This window comes from Heteronotia binoei, chromosome 9 (genome assembly GCF_032191835.1).
Source record: "Heteronotia binoei isolate CCM8104 ecotype False Entrance Well chromosome 9, APGP_CSIRO_Hbin_v1, whole genome shotgun sequence".
In the NCBI taxonomy this organism is placed as follows: domain Eukaryota; kingdom Metazoa; phylum Chordata; class Lepidosauria; order Squamata; family Gekkonidae; genus Heteronotia; species Heteronotia binoei.
In genome coordinates this window covers 85,237,051-85,258,177 of record NC_083231.1, presented here as the reverse complement: position 1 = coordinate 85,258,177, position 21,127 = coordinate 85,237,051, and the positions used below count along the sequence as shown (strand labels likewise).

The 21,127-nt window shown below is 41.9% G+C and overlaps 1 protein-coding gene across 1 annotated transcript in view; it reads left to right on the top strand.

Moving 5' to 3' along the window:
- Positions 1–20,919, top strand: part of ALPK1 (alpha kinase 1) — a 42,555-nt gene extending 21,636 nt beyond the window's left edge. Inside the window, exons 3-13 of the mRNA XM_060246918.1 lie at positions 2,893–3,091; positions 4,268–4,327; positions 5,224–5,310; positions 7,439–7,515; positions 8,162–8,257; positions 9,086–9,190; positions 9,734–11,840; positions 14,948–15,101; positions 16,534–16,696; positions 18,010–18,196; positions 20,495–20,919. Of these exons, the coding sequence (XP_060102901.1) occupies positions 2,893–3,091; positions 4,268–4,327; positions 5,224–5,310; positions 7,439–7,515; positions 8,162–8,257; positions 9,086–9,190; positions 9,734–11,840; positions 14,948–15,101; positions 16,534–16,696; positions 18,010–18,196; positions 20,495–20,697 (3,438 nt within the window). The 3' untranslated portion in view covers positions 20,698–20,919. The remainder of the gene's footprint in view (positions 1–2,892; positions 3,092–4,267; positions 4,328–5,223; positions 5,311–7,438; positions 7,516–8,161; positions 8,258–9,085; positions 9,191–9,733; positions 11,841–14,947; positions 15,102–16,533; positions 16,697–18,009; positions 18,197–20,494) is intronic.
- Positions 20,920–21,127: the final 208 nt, after the last annotated feature.

Genomic DNA, 21,127 nt, shown 5'->3' with positions numbered 1-21,127 from the left:
ATTTACCAGGTCCTAAAGGGCCTTAAGGAATTGCTATTTGATCCACTGGGAAAACTTGCAAGTAGCCTATCGGGGACTATTTCCAAATGGGAAAACAGCCTGGAGGAAGAAGCTAAAGCACTTTTTCTCCACATGCCTTGGTTCTTATCTGAATGGGCCCTATGTCCCTAAAAAAAATTTTTTCAAAAATTTCTGGGAGTTTCACATTCAGAACATTTTATTTGAACATATGAAGCTGCCTTATACTGAATCAGGCCCTTGGTCCATCAAAGTCAGTATGTGCATTGTCTCAATGCATTGTCTCAATGCAAGGCAGCCAAGAAGGTCTGAGCACCTGCTCCGGCTGCAACGCCTCTGAGGATGTTCTCCGCAGCTGAGAACGAAACGTCTGGAAGGAAAACTTTCTCCAGTAAAACACGGCACTTGATTCCAAAAGATTCTACAAACCCTAATGATGTTACCAGCCGTGAAAACCTGAAATCTTTGATAAAGTCAGTATTTTCTACTCAGACTGGCAGTGGCTCTCCGGGGTCTCAAGCTGAGGTTTTTCATACCTACTTGCCTGGACCCTTTTTAGTTGGAGACGCCAGGGATTGAACCTGGGACCTTCTGCTTACCAAGCAGATGTTCTACCACTAAGCCACTGTCCCTCCCCTATTTGACGGGACCCAGAGTGAATTGGAAGCTGGTTGCATGTGCATCGAGGCCCTTTGTGGGCATGGAACCTGCTATATCCATTGAGGGGACTGGGAAGATCTGCTTTCTTATACAGCAGCTTCCTGGAGGGTTTGTCATGGTCTGAGAAAACCTCCTGTTACAACTACCACAAATCATTAAAATGACTGTTTCCTCCACGAAATACAGTTATGAACCCTTGTAAGGTTTTAGCAAAGAAAATCTTGGGTTCCACCTTTCCCTTCAATGAGGAGGAGAAAACTGGCAACCACTCACCAATTTCCCCGCCCCCCCCCCCAGATAAAGAGGGGCCGTTGAGACAGATGTCACAACTTCTGCATGGATTTCTGGGTACCAGGAAGTCAGAGCTAACCTGCTGCCTTTCCTTTTTCCTAACTGCATGTTCCTTCATAAGCTTTGCTTGTTCTCCATGCCAGTGAGAGGGATCAGCCCCTGAAGAGGCTACCCAGGGAGTTAATGCCACTTTTAAAAATCTTTACAGGCCACCTGCAAAGAGAAAACATTGGATTGCTGACCTAGTTGCTTCTCTGTGATGTACAAAGGAATGTTTGATCTGGTCTCCCTACTGTTATATTAATGCAACTTGTTGATGTTTAGAGCTTGACTAACTCCAGGGAAATATTGGGCTCCTTTGGGAATCAAAAGGAAAAGGACAATGATACCACCATTCCCTTTGAAACAAAAAAAAAATAAATCTAAATGTTGATAATTTCTGAAAATAGAATGAATACTGGTGTACTTTTTAGGAATGCCTTCAGCAGGTAAATTTCACGTTGTCTTTTTTCACCAGACAGACAGGCAGATAGATAGATGTATACATACATGTATGCAGGGCTTTCTTCTGAAGGAACTCAGCAGAACAGAGTCCGGGAACCTCTTAGTGGAAATAAAAATCTCAATAAATGTTTAAAAGTTCATGAGGGGCACCCATGTGTTTCTCCTTCGTTTCCCTCTTGAGAGTTCTGGCACCTCTTTTTCCAGAAAAAAATAAAGTTCTGCATTTGCATAGGAAAAATCCAATTCATAGTTATAGGATGGGGGAAAACTTGTCTTGGCAGTAGTATGTGTGAAAAGGATCTTAGTGGACCATACGCTGAACATGAGTCAACAGTGTGATACAGTGGCTAAAAAGGCAAATGCAATTTTGGGTTGTATCAACAGAAGTATAGTGTCCATATCACGTGAAGTGATGGTATCACTTTGCTCTGCTCTGTAAGACCTCATTTGGAGTACTGTGTTCAGTTTTGGGCACCACATTTTAAGAAGGATATAGACAAGCTGGAACGGGTCCAGAGGAGGCTGGTGAAGATGGTGATGGGGCTGGAAACCAAGTCCTATGAAGAAAAGTTGTAGCAGCTGGGCATTTTTAGCCTGGAGAGGAGGCGACTGAGATTATCACCATCTTCAAGTACTTGAAGGGCTGTCTCATAGAGGATGGTGCAGAATTGTTTTCTGTTGCCCCAGAAGGTAGGACCAGAACCAGTGGGTTGAAATTACATCAAAAGAGGTTCCGGTTTAACATTAAGAAGAACTTCCTGACAAGCAGAACAGTTCCTTAGTGGAACAGGCTTCCTTGGGAGGTAGTGGCTGTCCTTCCTTTGAGGTTTTTAATCAGATGATAGATGGCCATCTGACAGCAATGCTGATCCTGTAAATTTAGGGGGAAGTATTTGTGAATTTCCTGCATTGTTTAAGGGATTGAACTAGATGATCCTGGAGGTCCCTTCCTGCTCTATGATTCTACATGCCATGAAACCCACTGACACATATCGGCAATTGGATGAAGGGCTTTCACACCAGTGGGCACAAGTGGAGTTCTGAGTAGCAGTCTGCAATATAGCCCTAGCAACTCCTTGTTCAGAAACCAAGCATGAGTAAAAACAAAGAGATGTAAGAAAATGTTGTGCATTGCGTAACAGGCTAAAAACTCAAGGCAGAATGCATCAACCTAGGGCTCATCTAGAAAATATATCACACTTCTAAAAGACCATTTTAAATCCCCCCATTCATCCATGTCACATACTGCACTGCCCCCATTTTTCACAGATGCTGCATCCCTCTTTTGTCCCAGTTTTGCTATACCCTCCCTTCCCTCCATTTGATGAGCAATGTACTTTATGGATGGTCCATTAGAAACAGTCACAATTTGGGGACTGCCTGTTCCTCACAATCATGTGTTTGTGGTATTCTTTCCAGGTTTGTTTAAAAAGCTCCATTACTGTCAGGGACTACTCGACAGCCGCTGCTATTGTGTTCCTCATTGACCGATTCTTGTACTGGGTGGATGGCTCCAGCCAGCTCCTCCAGATTGCCAAAAGGCTGCACAAGCTTCAACCTACAACACCAATTGCCCCTCAGCTGGTGATTCGCCAGGCCCGCGTCTCTGTAAATGCAGGTAATGAAACACTCCTCACAAGGCCTCTCAGCTGAATTCCAATTAGGTACTACTTGACTTTCAAGAGGATACTTTGTCCAGTTCCAGAAATGACATTCTTGTGATCCTGGCTGGTACCATCTTTCTAAACTGAAACCCTTTTCTCTCCCTCCCTGAAGCCTCTCACCCCCCCCCCTTCAACATCCCTCCCACCTCTTCTTTCCTGCACAAAGTGCCCGGCATAAAAGGTTTCTGAGGGAAAAGCAGGAGAGAAAATTGTGAAGGGGTGTGGAAAATACTAATTGGCGCTCTTGTCTCTTAACAAATCTGCCCTGCTGTTTCAAACAGGGATATGTGAATTGCTGTACTTCCAAAGCAAAAGCCTCTAAACAGTAGCTTACAATCCTGGCATTTTCTATGCACAGTCTCATTTTAAAAAATTAAACCCTCTGGCCACTTGACCATGCAAAGAATACATCTTACAGACCTAAAGTTTTTCCCCTTTTGTTTTATTTTATCCTTCTCATTATATAAAAAGCATTGTTAGTAATGGACTATTTTTAAAAGTCCAATGTTTTATATTTCTGATATTTAGGAATGACAAGTTAAATCTAAACTGCTATTAAAATACAGTTAAATGGGGGGGGGGTGGAGCTTGAACAAACTAAATGAAATTACTATCTACTTTTGATACCTATGATGTCTCAAAATGTTAGGCAATTCCGAAGTTCTCATCCTCATTTCTGGACACTAGTAACCTGATCTTGCAGTTACTTGTTGAATCATATAAAAATGGAAATTGATCCCAGGTTCATCATTTTCTCTGATAACTCCAAAGTCTGTGGATGCCTGAAACATTTGGAAGTAGCTTTATTTTTGACTCATGTGTCCCTGGGGCAGAGTGCTGATATGTATCCATTAAATTCTACTCAAGGCTTCCTTTTGGTTAACTATCATCCTGGAATTCAGAGCAAAACCAGGCCTAAGAGATGAAGCCCAGCCTGTGCAGATGTTTTCTGAAGTAGCTATGTATAACTCACCAAGTTGTACTAACTATATAAATATTTTTCTTCAGGATGTAATCAAAAGAAAGGGGTTTTAGATATGAGGAATCAAAGCTACAGTAGAGACCTTTTGTGGAGTATAGCCTGCATATCACTTTTTTATTTTTAAAAAATGTCTCTTTCCTGTTTCCAGGTAAACTATTAAAGGCCGAATATATCCTTAGCAGTCTTATTAATGACAACGGTGCAACAGGTATCTGTTATGGTTTCTACTCTGAGCTATGACAATTAAATGTACAGTTTCATTCAACTTTTCAATTAAAGCTATTTCTTGTTTATTTTGTGCCTGGGGGGGGGGGGGGTAGCCTTTAGCCATGTGGAAGTATTGGTTTAAAGGAACATTCCTAGATTGTAGTGCCAGTTGATGGACATTGAAGTAAGGATGACTTCAGAATACTTGCATCAATTCATTTGATTTCATGTACACAATGGTTTGAGCATTCATTATGCAAACATTATAGATTGTGTGTGTAAATTACTAACAGTTGCTTGTAAGTTAATGGCTTGCTGCATATCCCCCCCCCAAAAAATTTCATCATTTGGGACCACGTAAACTAGCTATATACCTTCAAACTGACACTTTCTAGTAGTAAATTTTCCAGCTTGGTCAATAAATTACATCAACAAACAGCTAATCTAAAAATATATACTTTATTGAAGTGAATGGTATTTAACCATCCTAGTGGTTGGATGGTATTTAACCATCCAGTTGCCTGCAGCAACAAATTGCTAACTAATCAGCCACAATGGATCTGTTAAAGATAATGATTTTTCAAAAGGTTGTTTAAAGGAAAGCAGCTTCTGGATCCCTTATGTGACTGATTCAGAAATCCATGTGATGGGGTCTTCTGGGAACTAATTTTGTATCCTTATCATTTTTAGCCTTGACTTATGGGACAGCTATTGTATGTTTGCTGCCCTTCTGAATCATTCTTGAGTCTCCAAAAAAATGCAATGACCCAAAATATTGCTATTATCATTACCAATTATGAATACACAATGTATGTCTACAGTAAAATAATACAACGAAACATATCAAACTAACTTCAGTTAAATGTATTCAACTGGTCTTTTCCTTTTGTATTTCAGGAGTGTGGAAGTATGCTCAGGAAAGTGATCGGATCCTTGTTCAGTCAGTCTGTATGCAAATCAGAGGACAAATTTTGCAGAAGCTGGGTAGGGTTTTCCATTGGACTCACATTTCACCTAATCTGTCAGTGGCACCATTACCAGCCTTTTCTGCCAAATAAGGGGACCCACTATGATTTGAGAGAATGAGATTTGTGTTAAAGTGTAAACCTCAGTTACCAGAAGCTTTTAAGGTAACAAGTCTTTGGGTTTGCTACCAAGAGGTAAGCTTTGTGGCGAGCAAGCAGAACCGTCCTAGACCCACACCAGTCCAGCTTTCGCCCGGGCCATGGGACAGAGATAGTGCTAATCGCCTTAGTAGATGATCTCCAGCGTCAACTGGATCGAGGCAGATCAGCAATGCTGTTGTTGTTGGACCTGTCAATGGCGTTCAACATGGTTGACCATCAGTTGCTGGTCCACCGCCTTGCCAATGCAGGGATTCAGGGGTTAGCCTTACAATGGCTTTCCTCCTTTCTCTGTGATTGGGGACAAAGGGTGGTGATCGGGGGACGATCGTCCCAGAGGCATCCACTTAATTGTGGGGTGCCTTAGGGGGCGGTGCTTTCCCCGATGTTATTTAATATCTACATGCGCCCCCTTGCCCAGATTGCCAGGAGATTCGGGCTGGGTTGCCATCAGTATGCAGATGACATTCAGCTTTATCTGCTGATGGATGGCCGGCCTGCCTCCACCCCAGAAAAACTGGCCCCAGCATTACAAGCCGTGGCGGGGTGGTTCAGGCTGAGTCATCTGAAGCTGAACCCAATGAAGACAGAAGTCCTTTGTCTGAGTCGTGGTGGCCTGGGAAGGGAAATCCTTTTACCAGCCTTTGATGGGGTGCCACTGATATCAGCGCCTAAAGTCAAGAGCTTGGGGGTGCTACTGGAGCCCACATTGGCTATGGAGGCCCAGAGAGCAGCCACTGTGAGATCCGCTTTTTCCATCTTAGGCGGGCACGACAGCTGGCACCCTTCCTAGAGCACAGCGACTTAGCAACAGTGATTCATGCTATGGTCACCTCGACACTAGACTACTGTAATGCCCTCTACATTGGGCTGCCCGTGTCTCAAATCCGGAAGCTGAAGTTGGTGCAGAATTCTGCAGCCAGGCTGTTACTGGATCTCTCTATTCGGGATCATGTGCAGCCAGGGCTGCGGAGACTGCATTGGCTGCCAATAGTATTCCAAATTCACTACAAGGTACTGATTATTACTTTTAAAGCCCTATATGGCTGAGGTCCTGTCTACCTTAGGGACCGTCTCTCCCCACATATTCCCCAGAGGGTACTGAGATCTGGATTACAAAATCTATTAGAAATCCCTGGGCCGAAGGAGGCGAGATTGAAGGCTACCAGAGAACGAGCCTTCTCTATTGTGGCCCCCCACTGGTGGAACCAACTCCCTGATGATGTTAGAGCCTTGCGGGACCTTGCCCAATTCCACAAGGCTTGTAAAACAACACTTTTTCGAATGGCCTTCAACTAAAGTACAGAGCTGCTTAACATCATGGTATGGAACTTAGCACCAAAACTGTTTTAAAAATTTGTTCAATATTTAAAGTGTAATTGTTAATTTTAATTGATCTTATTGTAATTGCTTTTATTGCTTTATGGTTTTATTGTGGATATTTAATGTTGTTGTTAGCTGCCCTGAGCCTGCTTTGGCGGGGACGGCGGGATATAAATGCGAAAAATAAATAAATAAATAATAAACCCAGAAGTTTCTGAGGCAGGAACTGTGTTAAACACAAAACAGAATATTTATTTATTTATAGGTTAGCGTAAAAGAACATATCAGCAGCACAGGTCTCCAGACAGTTAAAAGAGTAGCCTGACTGAGGCACATAAATTTAAGCTAGTGATGGCTTCAGAGTGTGGTTTAAATTCTTTTTAATGCTTTCAGGCACAAATAGGTTTTTCCTGACTAGCCACAAGGGCTGGATCCTTTTACACACACAGGATTCCATGCACACCACATCAGCCTGCCCTCTTCCAAGGGTCAGACTAAATGGTACAAGGTCTGCTCATTACCAGAGACAGGCCTAACAATTGGGTACTCTGTGATTTGATCCTGGAATCTGCTCAGTCAGATGAGGTGAAAACTACAGGATTAAAGTGTATAAGACCATTTATTTATTTCTAAGCACTGTTGACCCCACCCCTCTTGTATTGCAGGAATGTGGTATGAGGCAGCACAGCTGATTTGGGCCTCAATTGTAGGTTTTTTCACACTTCCACAGCCAGATAAAAAGGTAATGATTTCATTTTTAAAAATTAATCTTGTTTTGCTGGTGTACTGTTTATAGAATTCATTTTGAGAGCAATCCTAAACATGTCTATTCAACAGGGCTTACATCTCTGGAAAGATGTACTAAATCCATATAATATCATTTTATCAACACCACCCAAAATGATGCAAAACAGTGTACAAGCTTTTAAGTTCTCCAGAGCTTTTCACCGGGCTGAAAAGCAAAAGTGGAGTGGTCGTTTCAGGCCATAATCTTAAAGTTGTTTTGTCTCTTCATGTCCAGAGAGTCCACCAAGGCTTGGGAAATGTGGGGCACAGGGTGGAGTTGGTGTCAGGAGCTCATATTCTTCTCAGAAGAGGGCTGAAATGACAACAGCCACTATTGTGGATTTTAAAAGCAGTGGCTAATCAGATGTGTCTCTGACACCAAGCAGAATGCACAGGTCTCTTAAAAGCTAAGAGCAGAGTTTAAAATATAGCACTCCATATATTAACAATATTTGAGCAATTTTATTTGATGGTCTAGTTAAAGAGTTGATGTGAGCCAAACTGGTAATGTTAATCTAGACATCATGGTCTTTTCCCAGGTCATCTTCCTCCATACAAATATGTTCTCTCTCTCTGTCTCTCCTTATGTGTTTTTCTTGCAGGGGATTGCATCATCCTTGGATATTTTAGCTGACATCCTTGTCTCCATGAGTGAAAATGATTATGACAGTTTTAAAATCAATGCTCAGGTTGACCTGGTAACTATTCATGTATTAGACATTCCTAGATTAGCATAATTTAACTAACCCCAAATTGCTTATGTGACTATGGCTCTTTTCCTGGGCCATTTTTCCATCCCAGTCCAACCTGGGGAGGGGGGGCATGAGCTTTAACTTCCTTAAAGGCTATGCTGTAAATAATGGGACCTGCGTGGACAAAAGCCATGTGGAATGGGTGGCTGTAGGAGCAGAATTGGCCAAGATTAGGGTTGCTATGGCCTGGCAATTGGCAGGAGATGGGGAAGGTGGGTACTTACTTCCACAGCATGATGAAGTCACTTCTGGTGTGATCTGGAATCAGTGGCATCATGCCAAGGAAATACTCTAGCACTCATCCAAAAACAGCCCACTGACCTTCAAGGCCCTGTATTGCCTTGCCCTCCGAGGTGTCTGGGCACCAGTGGCTGTCCAAGATCTCCATCTGGCATGCGCTACCCACTTGACATTTTCATCCCTCTGAGGAGCTTTTCTGTCCTCCTTTTGGTTCCCCCACTGCCACCATCTGTCCTTTGTAGGAACTCCTTGCTAAGAGGACCAGGGCTCCATTCCCCCTTCCTCATTTGGCTAACCTGCTTCCACCCATTGATCATCAGTGGACATGGGCCAAAACTGCCCACCGTTAGACATCTGGCAAGCCAAGGCAAAATTCTGGGGGCAAGCTTGCTGGATCCACCCCATTATTTATAATTTGTTTAAATTGTTCCCTTCTATTCTACTCCATAAGCTACTTGTGCATAACAGGAATAAGGTAAAAGGAGGGGGAAGTAAATGTTTTTATTTTGCTTTCCTCTTGCTGTTTTTCAACAGAACCTTCTTAAAGAGTTTGACCATCGTTTACTGTCAGCTGCTGAAGCTTGCAAGCTGGCAGCTGCCTTCAGCCAGTTCACACCACTGTTCGTGCTCACAGCCATGGTAAATATGATATGCACTGTTTGCATTGCTTCCTAGCTGTTGGAAATCTTTTTTGTCTATGGCTACAATCTGTTGTCAAGTCAGCTTTGGAAGTCTAGATTCCAGTTTTAGATGAAATACATGAAATCAAGTGGTCAAGTAAACTATAATCTAGAGTTCACTCTTCTGGATAGGTTAGATAGGATCTGATGGGTCCAGTTTTGAATCCTCACTCTGCCAGAAACATTTGCTGGGGGACTTTGTTTGCTCTCTTGTCAGCCTCACTGTCCTCAAGTGTTGGTGCCATGTAGACAAAATGGAGGAGAGGAGAATGACTTAAGAGCCGTGAATGAAAAAATGAGTGAGTGAGAGAGAGGGGTTTTGCAGTTGGTAGGAAATGTTAATTTATAAGATTATCATAGTAGTTCACAAATACAAACAAAATAATTAATTGAAAGTAATTGTGAAACCAAAGGTTTCCAGTGGTGTGAATATAATTCTTCAAAAGCATTTGAACATCAAATTTGACACATGAAATACCATATTTTATTATTTGTTTTCTAGAATATTCGTGGAACATGTTTGCTATCTTACAGCTACTCAAATGCATGCCCATCAGAGAAGCAAAAATTCTATTTGTTAGAGGCCAAGGAGTCCTTTGAAATTGGCCTCCTTAGCAAGAAGGATAAAGAGCTAGTTACCAGCAAACTGGAACTTCACAGTTTTGTCAAAGCAGCTTTCTGCCTAACAAAAGTACATCAGAAGTTATATGGGGAAAGCATGATACTTAATCAAGTCAGCCAGTTATGCCAGGAAGCCTTGGAGAAGCTGTATAGGTATGGTCATTCACCACACCCCAAAGACCAAGACAAGGAAATGTTTGCCAAGGAGATCATGTGGTTGATTATGTCTGTGAAGGACCAACTGCAAGTGCTGGCTTTCCCAAATTCAGATGCCAAGTCTTATGTTCCCGATAGCTACAAAAAGGAAGTAGGGAGGCAGATTGTGAATGGTGAACAAAGCTTTCAGAAAATCCTCAAAGTGTATTCCCAGCATCATGCATCTATCTGTGAAGTTTTTGAAAATACTTGCAAGAGCCATAAGATGAGAAAAGGAGAAGGCAAAATGGGACCCTGTATTACAGCCTTGAAAACTGAAACTAGAAATGCAGACACTGTGTGTGCCACAGAAGAAAGGTCACATCATAGGAAAGACCCTGTGAAGATTCCAGATTCCCAAAAGGCAAGGAAAGGTCATGAGGGTCTGAAGAGCCCAATGCGAAAGAAATTATCTCGAGTACCTGTAGTGGATCTCTCCCTTGATGAAGAGATGGAGAGTGAACCATCTGAAAGAGCTGAAAGCAATGTTGATGGTGCTTCAAGCCCATCCCCAAGCAGAGGTGAAATGACTAGTTCCCTGCGATCTTGGAGCAAATTATCCAAGTCTAGTTCCTTTACTAGTTGGGAAGAGGTGGATAACAATAAAAGTGAAATACCACAAGAAAAGGAAACAAAAATAAAAGGCTTCACAGGTAAGAGTCAACATCACTCAGCAGTCTTGACTGAGGTTGTTGAAGAAAATGCTGAAGATTGCAACCTTGATTTGTTGTCTTCCAAAACTCATAATCTCTCTCTTCAAGATACTCAAAACAACTGTACAAGTTCTTTAAAACATCCCTTTAACAAAAATACAGCTTTAGCTAATAAACAAGCAGAATCATACTCACTTTTCAAAGAAGGACATTTCAAGGGAACAGAACATGAAGAGAATGCTTCAAAACACTCCCTTACAGAAGCCAATAGTGCTGCCAACAAGAATGGCTGTGATTCGTCAAGTAATTGCATAATTCCTTCTTCTAATGGACTTTCTTCTTCTAAACAAGATCAGTTTGGAATGGTTATCTCCTCTTCAGTAATGGATTCCAACAGTGGGGGAAAAAGCACAGAAGATCCTGACAGCAGCAAACAAGTGATAGAACCAGGATCAAGAAATCACTGGCCATTGGTTGACCCAGTAGAAACGGTAGACATAACCAAAGATGCACCAGTGAGGCCACATCTACCTAGTAACAGCATGACATCTGCTTCCATGCACAGTGCAATCAAAGCAGAACGTGACAATTTTGTACAAAATTGGCTTAATAAATCTGTTGCAACAACAGCTGCAGGGGCCTCATTTGAAATGCCTGCAATTGACTCCCAAGCAGATACAGTAAATGACTTGGAATTTGTTTTTGGCAGTGAAAGGCAGTTTGTAGGTAACCACACTGACATGAACATAAGAAGGGATCAGCCAAGTCAACCAGAGACTCCATCAGGGAGGAACAAATCATTAGTCAATCAATTTAGTGATTGTGCTACCACTGAAGAAGCTGAAGGTGAAAAACGAAGGCCCTTTTTGACCAGCCATCACAGCTCGAGTTCCCTGAAATCATGGTGTAAGTCATCCCAGTTTTCCAGCAGTTTTTCCGAACTGGAGAATTCCTCATTTTTGAACTCTAGTGGGAGTTCTTTCTGCTTTATAGGAAAGACCAAAGAACAAGTCCTCCAAGCTCGCAACTTGAGCAACGAGGACTATGAGAGACTTTTGTCAGGAGCAGAACATACTTGGCTAGTGGAGAGACTGAAGAATACTGGTCTCTTTAAGCCAAAATTTCTCCATAAAGCATACTGTAAGTACAACTTTATTTTTAAAATATACCTTTATATATAATATATAATTTTTGTTGCTCCTCAAGCATTCAGATGTTTTAATTAACAGTGAAGTGCCTTAATGTCTCCTAAGGAGAAATGCAAGAATTCTCCATTTACATCTTCTAGTAAAGCACCAAAAGAGGATGCTGGTGTCAGCTGTGCTTCTTTGCAATATGCAAAGTCACCCCAATGATACTGTTTAGCAGGGCCAGCCCTGCCACTGGGCAAGTGAGGCCTCCCATCTCAGAAGCGAGATTTTGGAAGATGGCAGTAATGGTCAGTAGTTCTGTAGGGGATAGTGGGGATAGATTTGAATCCAGCGGAGTCTAGTAGGCAGCCTTTGCACAAGAGTTTTCCTCCATCCTGGCTTCTAAAATGGAGCACTTTTTTTTTTTGAACTTCCACAAAGTGTTGAACCATAATTCCCTGTTTCTGGGTTTCTTCCATTCATAATCCTTTCTATCCAATCCCAAAACCATGATGACCATAAGCCCCAACAGCAGAGCACACATGGAAGAGAAAAGTCAAAAACAAAGATGAGGAAAGGGCCCAGGAAATTTTCATGTGGGACAGCTCTATCACCAATGTCTCCTGCGTGTCTCTGCATTCTCAGGGCCTGGGCTTTTTTTGAGCAGGAATGCACAGGAACACAGTTCTGACTGGCTGGGCATCAGAGGTGTGGCTTAATATGCAAATGAATTCCTGCTGGGCTTTTTCTACCCCAAAAGCTCTGAGTGAAACAATAGTGACATCAGGGGGTGTGGCCTATATGCAAATGAATTCCTGCTGGGCCTTTTCTACAAAAAAAGCCCTGCTCGTGGGTGATGAAAGCAATACAGAGAATCCTCACTATGTGGTGGCAGCCCTGGCATTGTATCTTCCACTCAGCTTTGAAGGTTGCTAGGTGTACTTGGACCCCTTAGATGATGAAGAAGAAGAATTGCAGATTTATACCCTGCCCTCCTCTCTGAATCAGAGACTCAGAGCAGCTTACAATCTCCTGTATCTTCTATATGCTGTATCCAATATCAGCCAGTTCACTCCATAGATGGATTAGGGATCCAGTGCTGCATATTTCTCACATATAGCCCAATGCCACACAAGTGTTTTAAACTTGTCATTTTCTCTTGGAATTAGCAGTGTCTCCTACAGGAAAGCTCAGAGTCATAAAAGTATTATTTATTTGTTTGTTTGTTTATTTATTGGATTTATATCCCGCCCTCCCTGCCGAAGCAGGCATAACTGTATGAAATGTTTGTTTACAAACCTGAATTTGTCACCTTCCCATGGGTGCAGTCAGATGTACCATTAGTGGCGACACAGCTCCATCTCACCGACGGATTAAATATGTTCATCCAGACATCCACATCTGGCAATCAAGCGTCATCCAGGGTCATCCCAGCTTGCTGTGAATAAATGCCTCATTAATTTGATAGCACAGAAAGTCCGGCCCTTTTTCAAAAAAGCGGCACAAGATCGGTTTTTTTCCTGTTTGGACAGCTCACACATGATACTGCCCCTTGGAATGTTTACCGCCACTCCCACCTTTTTTTTTTTTAAAAAAGCCCCAGCAGACATGCTCATTGCTAGATCATCCGGGAATCTGAGGTGACGCTTCTGCTTCTCCAATCAACACAGGATCGGGGTGGGGGGGGGAACGTTATCCCACTATTCAGAACAGGAAAAAAATATCTTTTTTTTCAATTTGGAGGATTTCCAGATATCATTGTCACTGTCAATTTCTAGGAAAGTAATTCCTGGCAGTTCCCTGGTTTGAATCGGCAATGTTAATTCCGGAAATTTTCCCCCCTTCCCCCCCTCCCACGTCTCTGAAGCAACATTTGATTTCCCACCCCCAAACAGTTGGGCGCATGTTCAGTGGACCCCCCCCTTCCAGAAATCACCATCTGCTTGATCACGCATGTGCCAAGAAAAGAGTGTGATAGTATTGGATGTCTGATCGCTCAACAACAGAATGAGTCACATTCTTGGATGCTCATCTAATCAGCCCTGCATTGAATCAATATTCAGCAGTTCAAATTTGAGCACTACACACCCACTTTTAATGTGATGTGTGACCGTACCCCATGTTTACATTTTGAGTCACACATCCAGCAAAAATTCTTTGTGATTTACAATATGATCCTAAAAAGAGTTACACTCTTCCAAGGCCAGACTTCAGTGAATTTGGGGAGGTGTAGCTGTACTTACTGCAGTTTGCTTCAAACTGAGAGCCAGTTGGGTGTAGTGGTTAAGTGTGGCAGACTCTAATCTGGAGAGCTGAGTTTGAGTCCCTGCTCCTCCACATGTCACCAGCTGGGTGACCTTGGGTCAATCACAAATCTCTCAGAACTCTCTCAGCCCCACCTGCCTCACAGCGTGTCTGTTGTGGGGAAAGGAAGGGAAGGACATTGTAAGCCACTCTGAGAATCTGACTGAAGAGCAGGGTATAAATCTAACTCTTCTTCATTGAAAGCAATAGGATGGGACCACGAGCAGATTGGATTATTAAAACGGCTCAGTGTTCTTGTCATTACCTTATTTTAAATGACTTTCCGTTTTGGGTATCAGATGGTAGCCCTGTGGGTCTACTGTAAAAAAAAAAAAAAGATTCAAGTTCAGTAGCAATTTAGAGACTGACGAATTTTTCAGGGTATGAACTTTCAACAGTCCAAGTTATCTGTTGAAAGGAGTTCTGACTCTTTGCTTGCTAGTCTCTAAGGTACTATTAGACTCCAATCTAGTCTTGGGTTTGCCATCCTTCTGGTTACAACTTTTCTTATTAAGCAATGTATAGTTGAGAAACATCTTCCCACACTGCACAGCTCCAAAGCAAATTCACAATAAATAATAATAAAAATTTCCCTATCCACAGTTTAGGTTTCTCTTTGTAAGTAAAGCCTATACTCTAGAGATGAATGCAAATTCTTTGGGGTCAGGGTGTGAAAACACAATGTCAGTATCCTGGGACTATATTTGAGGAAGGGCATAAATCCTAAAAGAGAACACATTGACATGCTATTCCTGGTTACTGATATAAAACTATGTTGTAAAAAGTGGTTAATTCATTTGTCTCATTTTCCAGCTGCTCTTCTTTTGAAATACTCTAAGAAATCTGGCTTATGGACAGCCCAGGAAACAGCTGTATATATTGGAGATTATCTAAATGTGGCAAAGAAAGGCAGGCAAAGGAATGCTTTTTGGATACACTTTCTGCACCAAGAAGAGACTCTAGGGAGGTATTTCTCTAAGCCAGTGTGAAATAGTAATCATTCCAGAAGCACAGTGAACATTGTGGAAATTGTCCCTTGACTATCTCTCTTGAAGGAACTGATGGTCATGCCTATTTTTGCAGGGTGGGGTATTCTCAGCAATGGCTCAAATGATCTGAAATGCCCCGTGGAGGCCCACCAGGCTACATCTTCACTAGATTGTTGTAGTCTGATTAAATCCTAGCTGCTTTGCCCTCTTTCATTATAATTTAATAATAATATAGTCAAAGTCATTTATTTATTTATTTATAATATAGAGATGTCTTCCACCTGGGAACTCAAGATGATGACCAGGTGGCTTTCCATCAAAACACTCACCAGACTCAGGCCTGCTTACAGTAAGGTTGCTGTATTGTGTGCCCTGAGGAATAATTTTTAAGGCTGCCATCCTTACAGAGAAGAAGTCACAGTGAACATATTGGAACTTACAGCCGAATATACATAGGGTTGGATCCAAAGAGGCTATTATGCTGGCATAAGGCTGGCCCTAAATAGACTGGGACAAACACACCATCAGGACTGACCCCAAAGAGCATTACACTCTAGTGATCATAATCTGCTGGTGGTCCCCGGCCCAAAGAGTGTCCAGCTATTCCAGCCTGGTAGAACACTCTTCCAGAAGAGATCAGGGCCCTGAGGGACTTGTTACAGTTCCACAGGGCTTACAAAACAGTTGTTCTGCCAGGGTTATGGTTGAGGGCAGTGACAGACTTCTTTCTGATGGGTCTCATCCAGGATTGGCCTCCCCCTCCTCCTCTCTCCCCTCCCCTTGTCCTTCTCATCAGTTACATATTGCATCTGCATAGGATTTTCTCCACCAAGCTCAGAACAATTTTTTAGCTATATGGTGGATGTATTTGATGGATCCTGTTGTATTTATTGTAGTTATTATAATCTTTAGTGTGTTTTTGTATTTCTTAATGTTTTAGAATGTTGTATGTTTTCTAAATTGATGTTACCTACTCTCAACCAGTTCTGGGGAAGAGCAAGTTATAAACCCAGTGAAATAAGTAAATAATGGTACAGGAGGAGTGGCAATTGTTGCCCATTCACCTTTCCCAGTATAGACTCCCACTTAGCCCCAGGCTGTTCTTAAGGGTCCCTTGAGGTACAAGGGTCCCAGGTACAAAATTTGAAGGGTCAGGGGATGGCAAGAGGAGAGAGGAGGTAGGGAAGTCCTGTGCTGTTAGCTGTGTTCTGTGCTTGACAGTTGTTTGGAGCCAGCCTTTATTTGATCTGTTTGTCTCATTGATTTCAGTAGTAGTAGAGTGCAATACAAAGAGTTCAATCCAAAGGCAGTTTCTTGCCATGTAATTTCTTGCCTGGGGAAGGGGTGTGATTTCCTAAAGTTTCCCAAAGAAGTTACACAGGTGTGTGGTATGTTTTCTATTCTGCATAGGTACGTTGGGAAAGAGTATAAAGAAGAAAAGGAGCTCCTTCACCATTTCAGTGATGTAGAACGGCAAATGACTGCCCAGTATTATGTAACAGAGTTCAATAAAAGACTGTATGAGCAAAACATCGCCACACAAATCTTCTACATCCCATCAGCAATACTGTTGGTAAGGAGCTACAAGGCATTCAGAGGAACCTATCAGGTGAAAAATGGCCAAGGGCTTAGTTTGCATATAATGCCAAATCATGGTTTGGTATCACAAGTGAGCCCCAGCCTCTCACACTACCTTCTCTACTCATGCTACAGTTCATTCCCTTTTATGAAATTCCCTTCCAATGAACTCTAACTCATATCCAGGCTAGATATTTCCATAGGCACAAATATTTTCACCCAGAGAACATGTCTTTCTTTTCTCCCCCCCCCTCCTTTTATGGAAGCCTGTTATGCATCCCAAATTCTGTTCCCAATGGTTCCCTCTCCTTCAGGAATCAATAGGGAGGGGTATTTGGGTCTGTCATGGGAGAGGGAGGGGCAATCATGTTCAACAGACAGAAATCCTGGCACCCATGGAAATGTAGTGTAGATCCAACCCTGTGGCTTGTGCTTGCCTTTCAAATCAGAATGGCAAACCATACTCATACACTAGGCCCCATGTCTGCTTTGGACTAAAAGCCCATCTCCCGGTTCTTCTGCAATAGCAAACCGTGGTTACCACAGACCAGGGGGAAGGAAGGAAGGGCTATTGTTATTTATTGCCTTCCTATCCACTTTTCCTTCTTTATTGTACTAAGGGCAATTAACATAGGATTGTCAAGGCATCCCCTATCAAGAAAGGGAACATGCCCAGAACTATGATTTTTCTTCTTTTTTTAGCTTAGCTTCAGCATGGTACTGTGAGCTTTCCAATGATACCTTGAGTGAATGAGCCTGGGGCCCCTCCCCATAATACTAAACCATGGCTTAACAAAACATTGAAATAACAGAATTTTTCTGTCCTCAACAATGTAGAAGGCAACAAAATAGGAGTCAAGTTGCACCTTTAAGACCAACTTAGTTTTGTTCAGAATGTAAGCTTTCGTGCACTCTCTAAGCACACTTCACCAGATGAGGAATCCGGTACAGTGAGCAAAGCCACACATAGCTGGTAATCAGTGGTTCAGAATGCAAACTGGTACAAATTTAAGAACCAATGACAGTATAGTAAAATTACCTGGTGGGAAGTGGTTTAGAATGCAAAATGGTAAAAAAAAAATTAAGATTCAATGACAGAATAGTAAAATTAACAAATTGAGCAAACCTTTGATCTGAGTAGCATGAGCATGCAAAAGCGATAAAACAGTAATATGTCAAAATGTGAAAGTGTCTGTTAATGACTATATTGTATTAAGCTTGGGTCAAAAGGAAGGTATTTATATCTCAGAATGTAGAAGGCAGATTATAACCTGAAATGCTATTCTAATTTTCATCTTTTGTTCCCAGATACTAGAAGGTAAATCTATACAAGGATGTGTGAGCGCAGAGCCTTATATCCTGGGAGAGTTTGTGAAGTTATCTAATAACACCAAAGTGGTAAAATCTGAGTACAAAGCCACTGAATATGGACTGGCCTATGGCCATTTCTGCTATGAGTTTTCTCATGGCTCAGATGTGGTGGTTGATTTACAAGGTTTGTCCTGCAAGGCATGAAATATTGAAATGTCATCTTTTATTGGACTAATGAGTGGTTCTTCTAAACCGTAGAAAATTCCCCTTCAGGACATGTTTACATGGTGCTGAAGTTATAAAAGGCTGAAAAGTGCTTGAAAAAATAAAAATGTTAACTGAAAATGCAGTGGGTTGGATGTCATGATTCACCAAGTGGAAGGCACAGAGATCTGCTGATCTCCTCCCAGCAGTCCTTCCCAACCCCAGGAAGGCTTAAACTCCGGATCCACATGGAGCAATAGCCACACAAATTGGAAGGCTGCAGAAAGAAGGAGAAAGAGTGTAGAATAATTCCCTCTTGCCTTTTGCATTAACAGAGCTCCATTCATGAAAGAGAAAGAAGGGAGCAATTTTGCCCCCTTCCCCACTGCATCCACCCCATCCAAATGGCTATGGCTGCTAACAGACTAGCATTTGGGCCGACACAGGGACACCTATGAAATCGACCCAAAAATTCCTCCACATGCAAGCATCTGCTACTCTTCCTCATCCCATATTCACCCTGTCCTCTAGCCTCTGCAGTGTGACTGAAAAAGCTACCACTTCCAAAGGGGTAGCAAATTTTTGAGCCACACGACAGTCACCTCCTTGGCATCTGGAAGCAGAAGGGCGCACCTTGGTGGTGTGAAACCACCAAGATACCCCAAGTCACATCCATTTTTTTGTAATTAAAACTGTTCAGTGTGCATGTGTGCATGAGCTTGTATGCACACTTATGCGTACTTATGCACACATGTGCACTTATGTGCGCACATGCACGTGACTACTGAAAATGTATGGGGACAGGAATGGTGCACAATGGCCCTCTGAACATGCCCATGTCACCCCATGAATGGGATGGGGACGGCTTGCGGGGGAGCATGTGGAGGCTTCAGGATGGCTCTTTTTGAGCTACCTGATTTGGGATGCCTCCCAATCACCCCAAAATGCCTGTCTGTTATCAGCCTATAAGTCCCAGAATCACTGGAATGAACTTTCCAAGGGTCAGAATAGCTGGCAGGCAGAGGAGAGCCAAGATGAACCATGGTCTTTATCTCATGAAGGGAACTTTGATTCCCAAAAGCTCATAACTCCAAAATGTTGTTCGTCTCTTAAGATGCTACTGGACTAAAATCTAGCAGGGTCTTTAGCTATCCTTGCACTGGATCCAGCTCAGTGATATTTTGGTTAGTTGGGTCCCTACAAAAACATTTGGCTCCATCTGTACTACAATGTAGTTTCCTTTAGAATATAATGCTTTCTAAGAGATCAGTCTTTAGCCCATCAAAGTGTCATTACTTAGACTGAGCAGGTTTAGTTGAATTTAGTTTTCATTCCTTAGATTCTTGGTAAATGGTTGAAAAAAAGCACTTATATGAAACATTAAAGCAGTTATATTTAAATACATCTCATTGCTTTTTAAATCCGTGAGACTGAATTGATTTAAATACAAGTTCCTTTGATGCTTCAAATCTGTTGCCTTAACGAAGTGACTGCAATCTGAATGTGAAACAAGTTCCTGTAGGCGATTTTTCAGAATTCTCTGTGTAGAAGCCTGCTGCATGAGGAAGCAAAACCACATCAGTGGAATCCTGGCAGTGATCCTCAAAGTGGTGCAGGAAAAAGTGTGAATCCATAAATTGCAGCAGCCTTCGTGCATTCTGCTTATGTGTTTCTCTGGGTTGAATTAAGTCTGATGCTTACTGAGATATTATAGACATGGTTATCTCAATCCACCAACATATTATAAACTTCTACTGTGTATCCAGTTTCCTGGACCAATCCAGCTGCCAGACAAGTAAAAAAAATGAAGGAACAGGAAATAATTCCTCTGCCTTTCCATACAAAGCAGTTGGTTTCTGGGATTCAGTCTTTTTTTACTTAGCTGCACACACGGTTGAACTGGGACTTGAGTGTAGTTGCTGACTGCATTTTTAGGAGTGTTTTTGTTACACCCAGCTTGCAATAAATGGATTTGCCAGCTTGATAATAGCATCCTAGCAATTTGCAGTAACCCAACAAATAGTTTCTGATCTGTAATGCAGATTTGCTAATTTCTACTCCTCTTGTGATAAACAGAATTTTTTTAGTCAGACCTTGAAATGATTACTTCAACTAATGGAAAAAAAAATGCTTTAATTCTGTTCTTTCTTTTCTTTTCTTTTCTTTTGCATTGGTACTTAAATTATAGGAATGTTTTCTCTGCAGTTAGTAGCTCTATGAAAATGACCTATTTTGTTTGCAGTTTTTGATCAAGATTAATTGTTTGTTATTTTGACAGGTTGGGTGACCGGCGATGGAAAAGGCCTCATCTATTTAACTGATCCCCAGATCCATTCCCTTTCTCAGAAAGAGGCATCATGCCTGACAAACTTTGGGAAGAAAGGGATTTACTATTTCTTCAACAATCAGCACACAGAATGCAATGAAATCTGCCATCGTCTTTCATTGGCAAGACCAGTGGAAAAGCCAAGTAGACTCTGAATAAAGATCAGGGCCTTTCCCCAAGAAACACTTCAGTCACATTTTGTACTTCCTGCATCTACACCATGCTAATCAATCAGAGCCCTCTAATGTTCTCTAATGTGTAACATTGTAATATTCCTAGCAATACTACCCTTTACCATTCTTGAAAACAGTAGAGACAGCATCCTCAGGAGCAAAATCTACAGGATATAGTCCTCTGTAAAATAAAAAAAAGTGCAAACATGTTATGTATTTCAATGTGTCTAAGTAAATCTGTCCTAATAGTATACTTCTCTGAGTTCAAGCCAAATATATTGATAAAATGATGAAAAAGTGAGGAGGGAAACCTTTTTGACATACAGAATCCAAAGTCTGTGGAATGGATCGTGAAACTCATGTGGATAAACATGTATGACAAGGGCTGAAGTGAAGATATGAATCCAGTGAA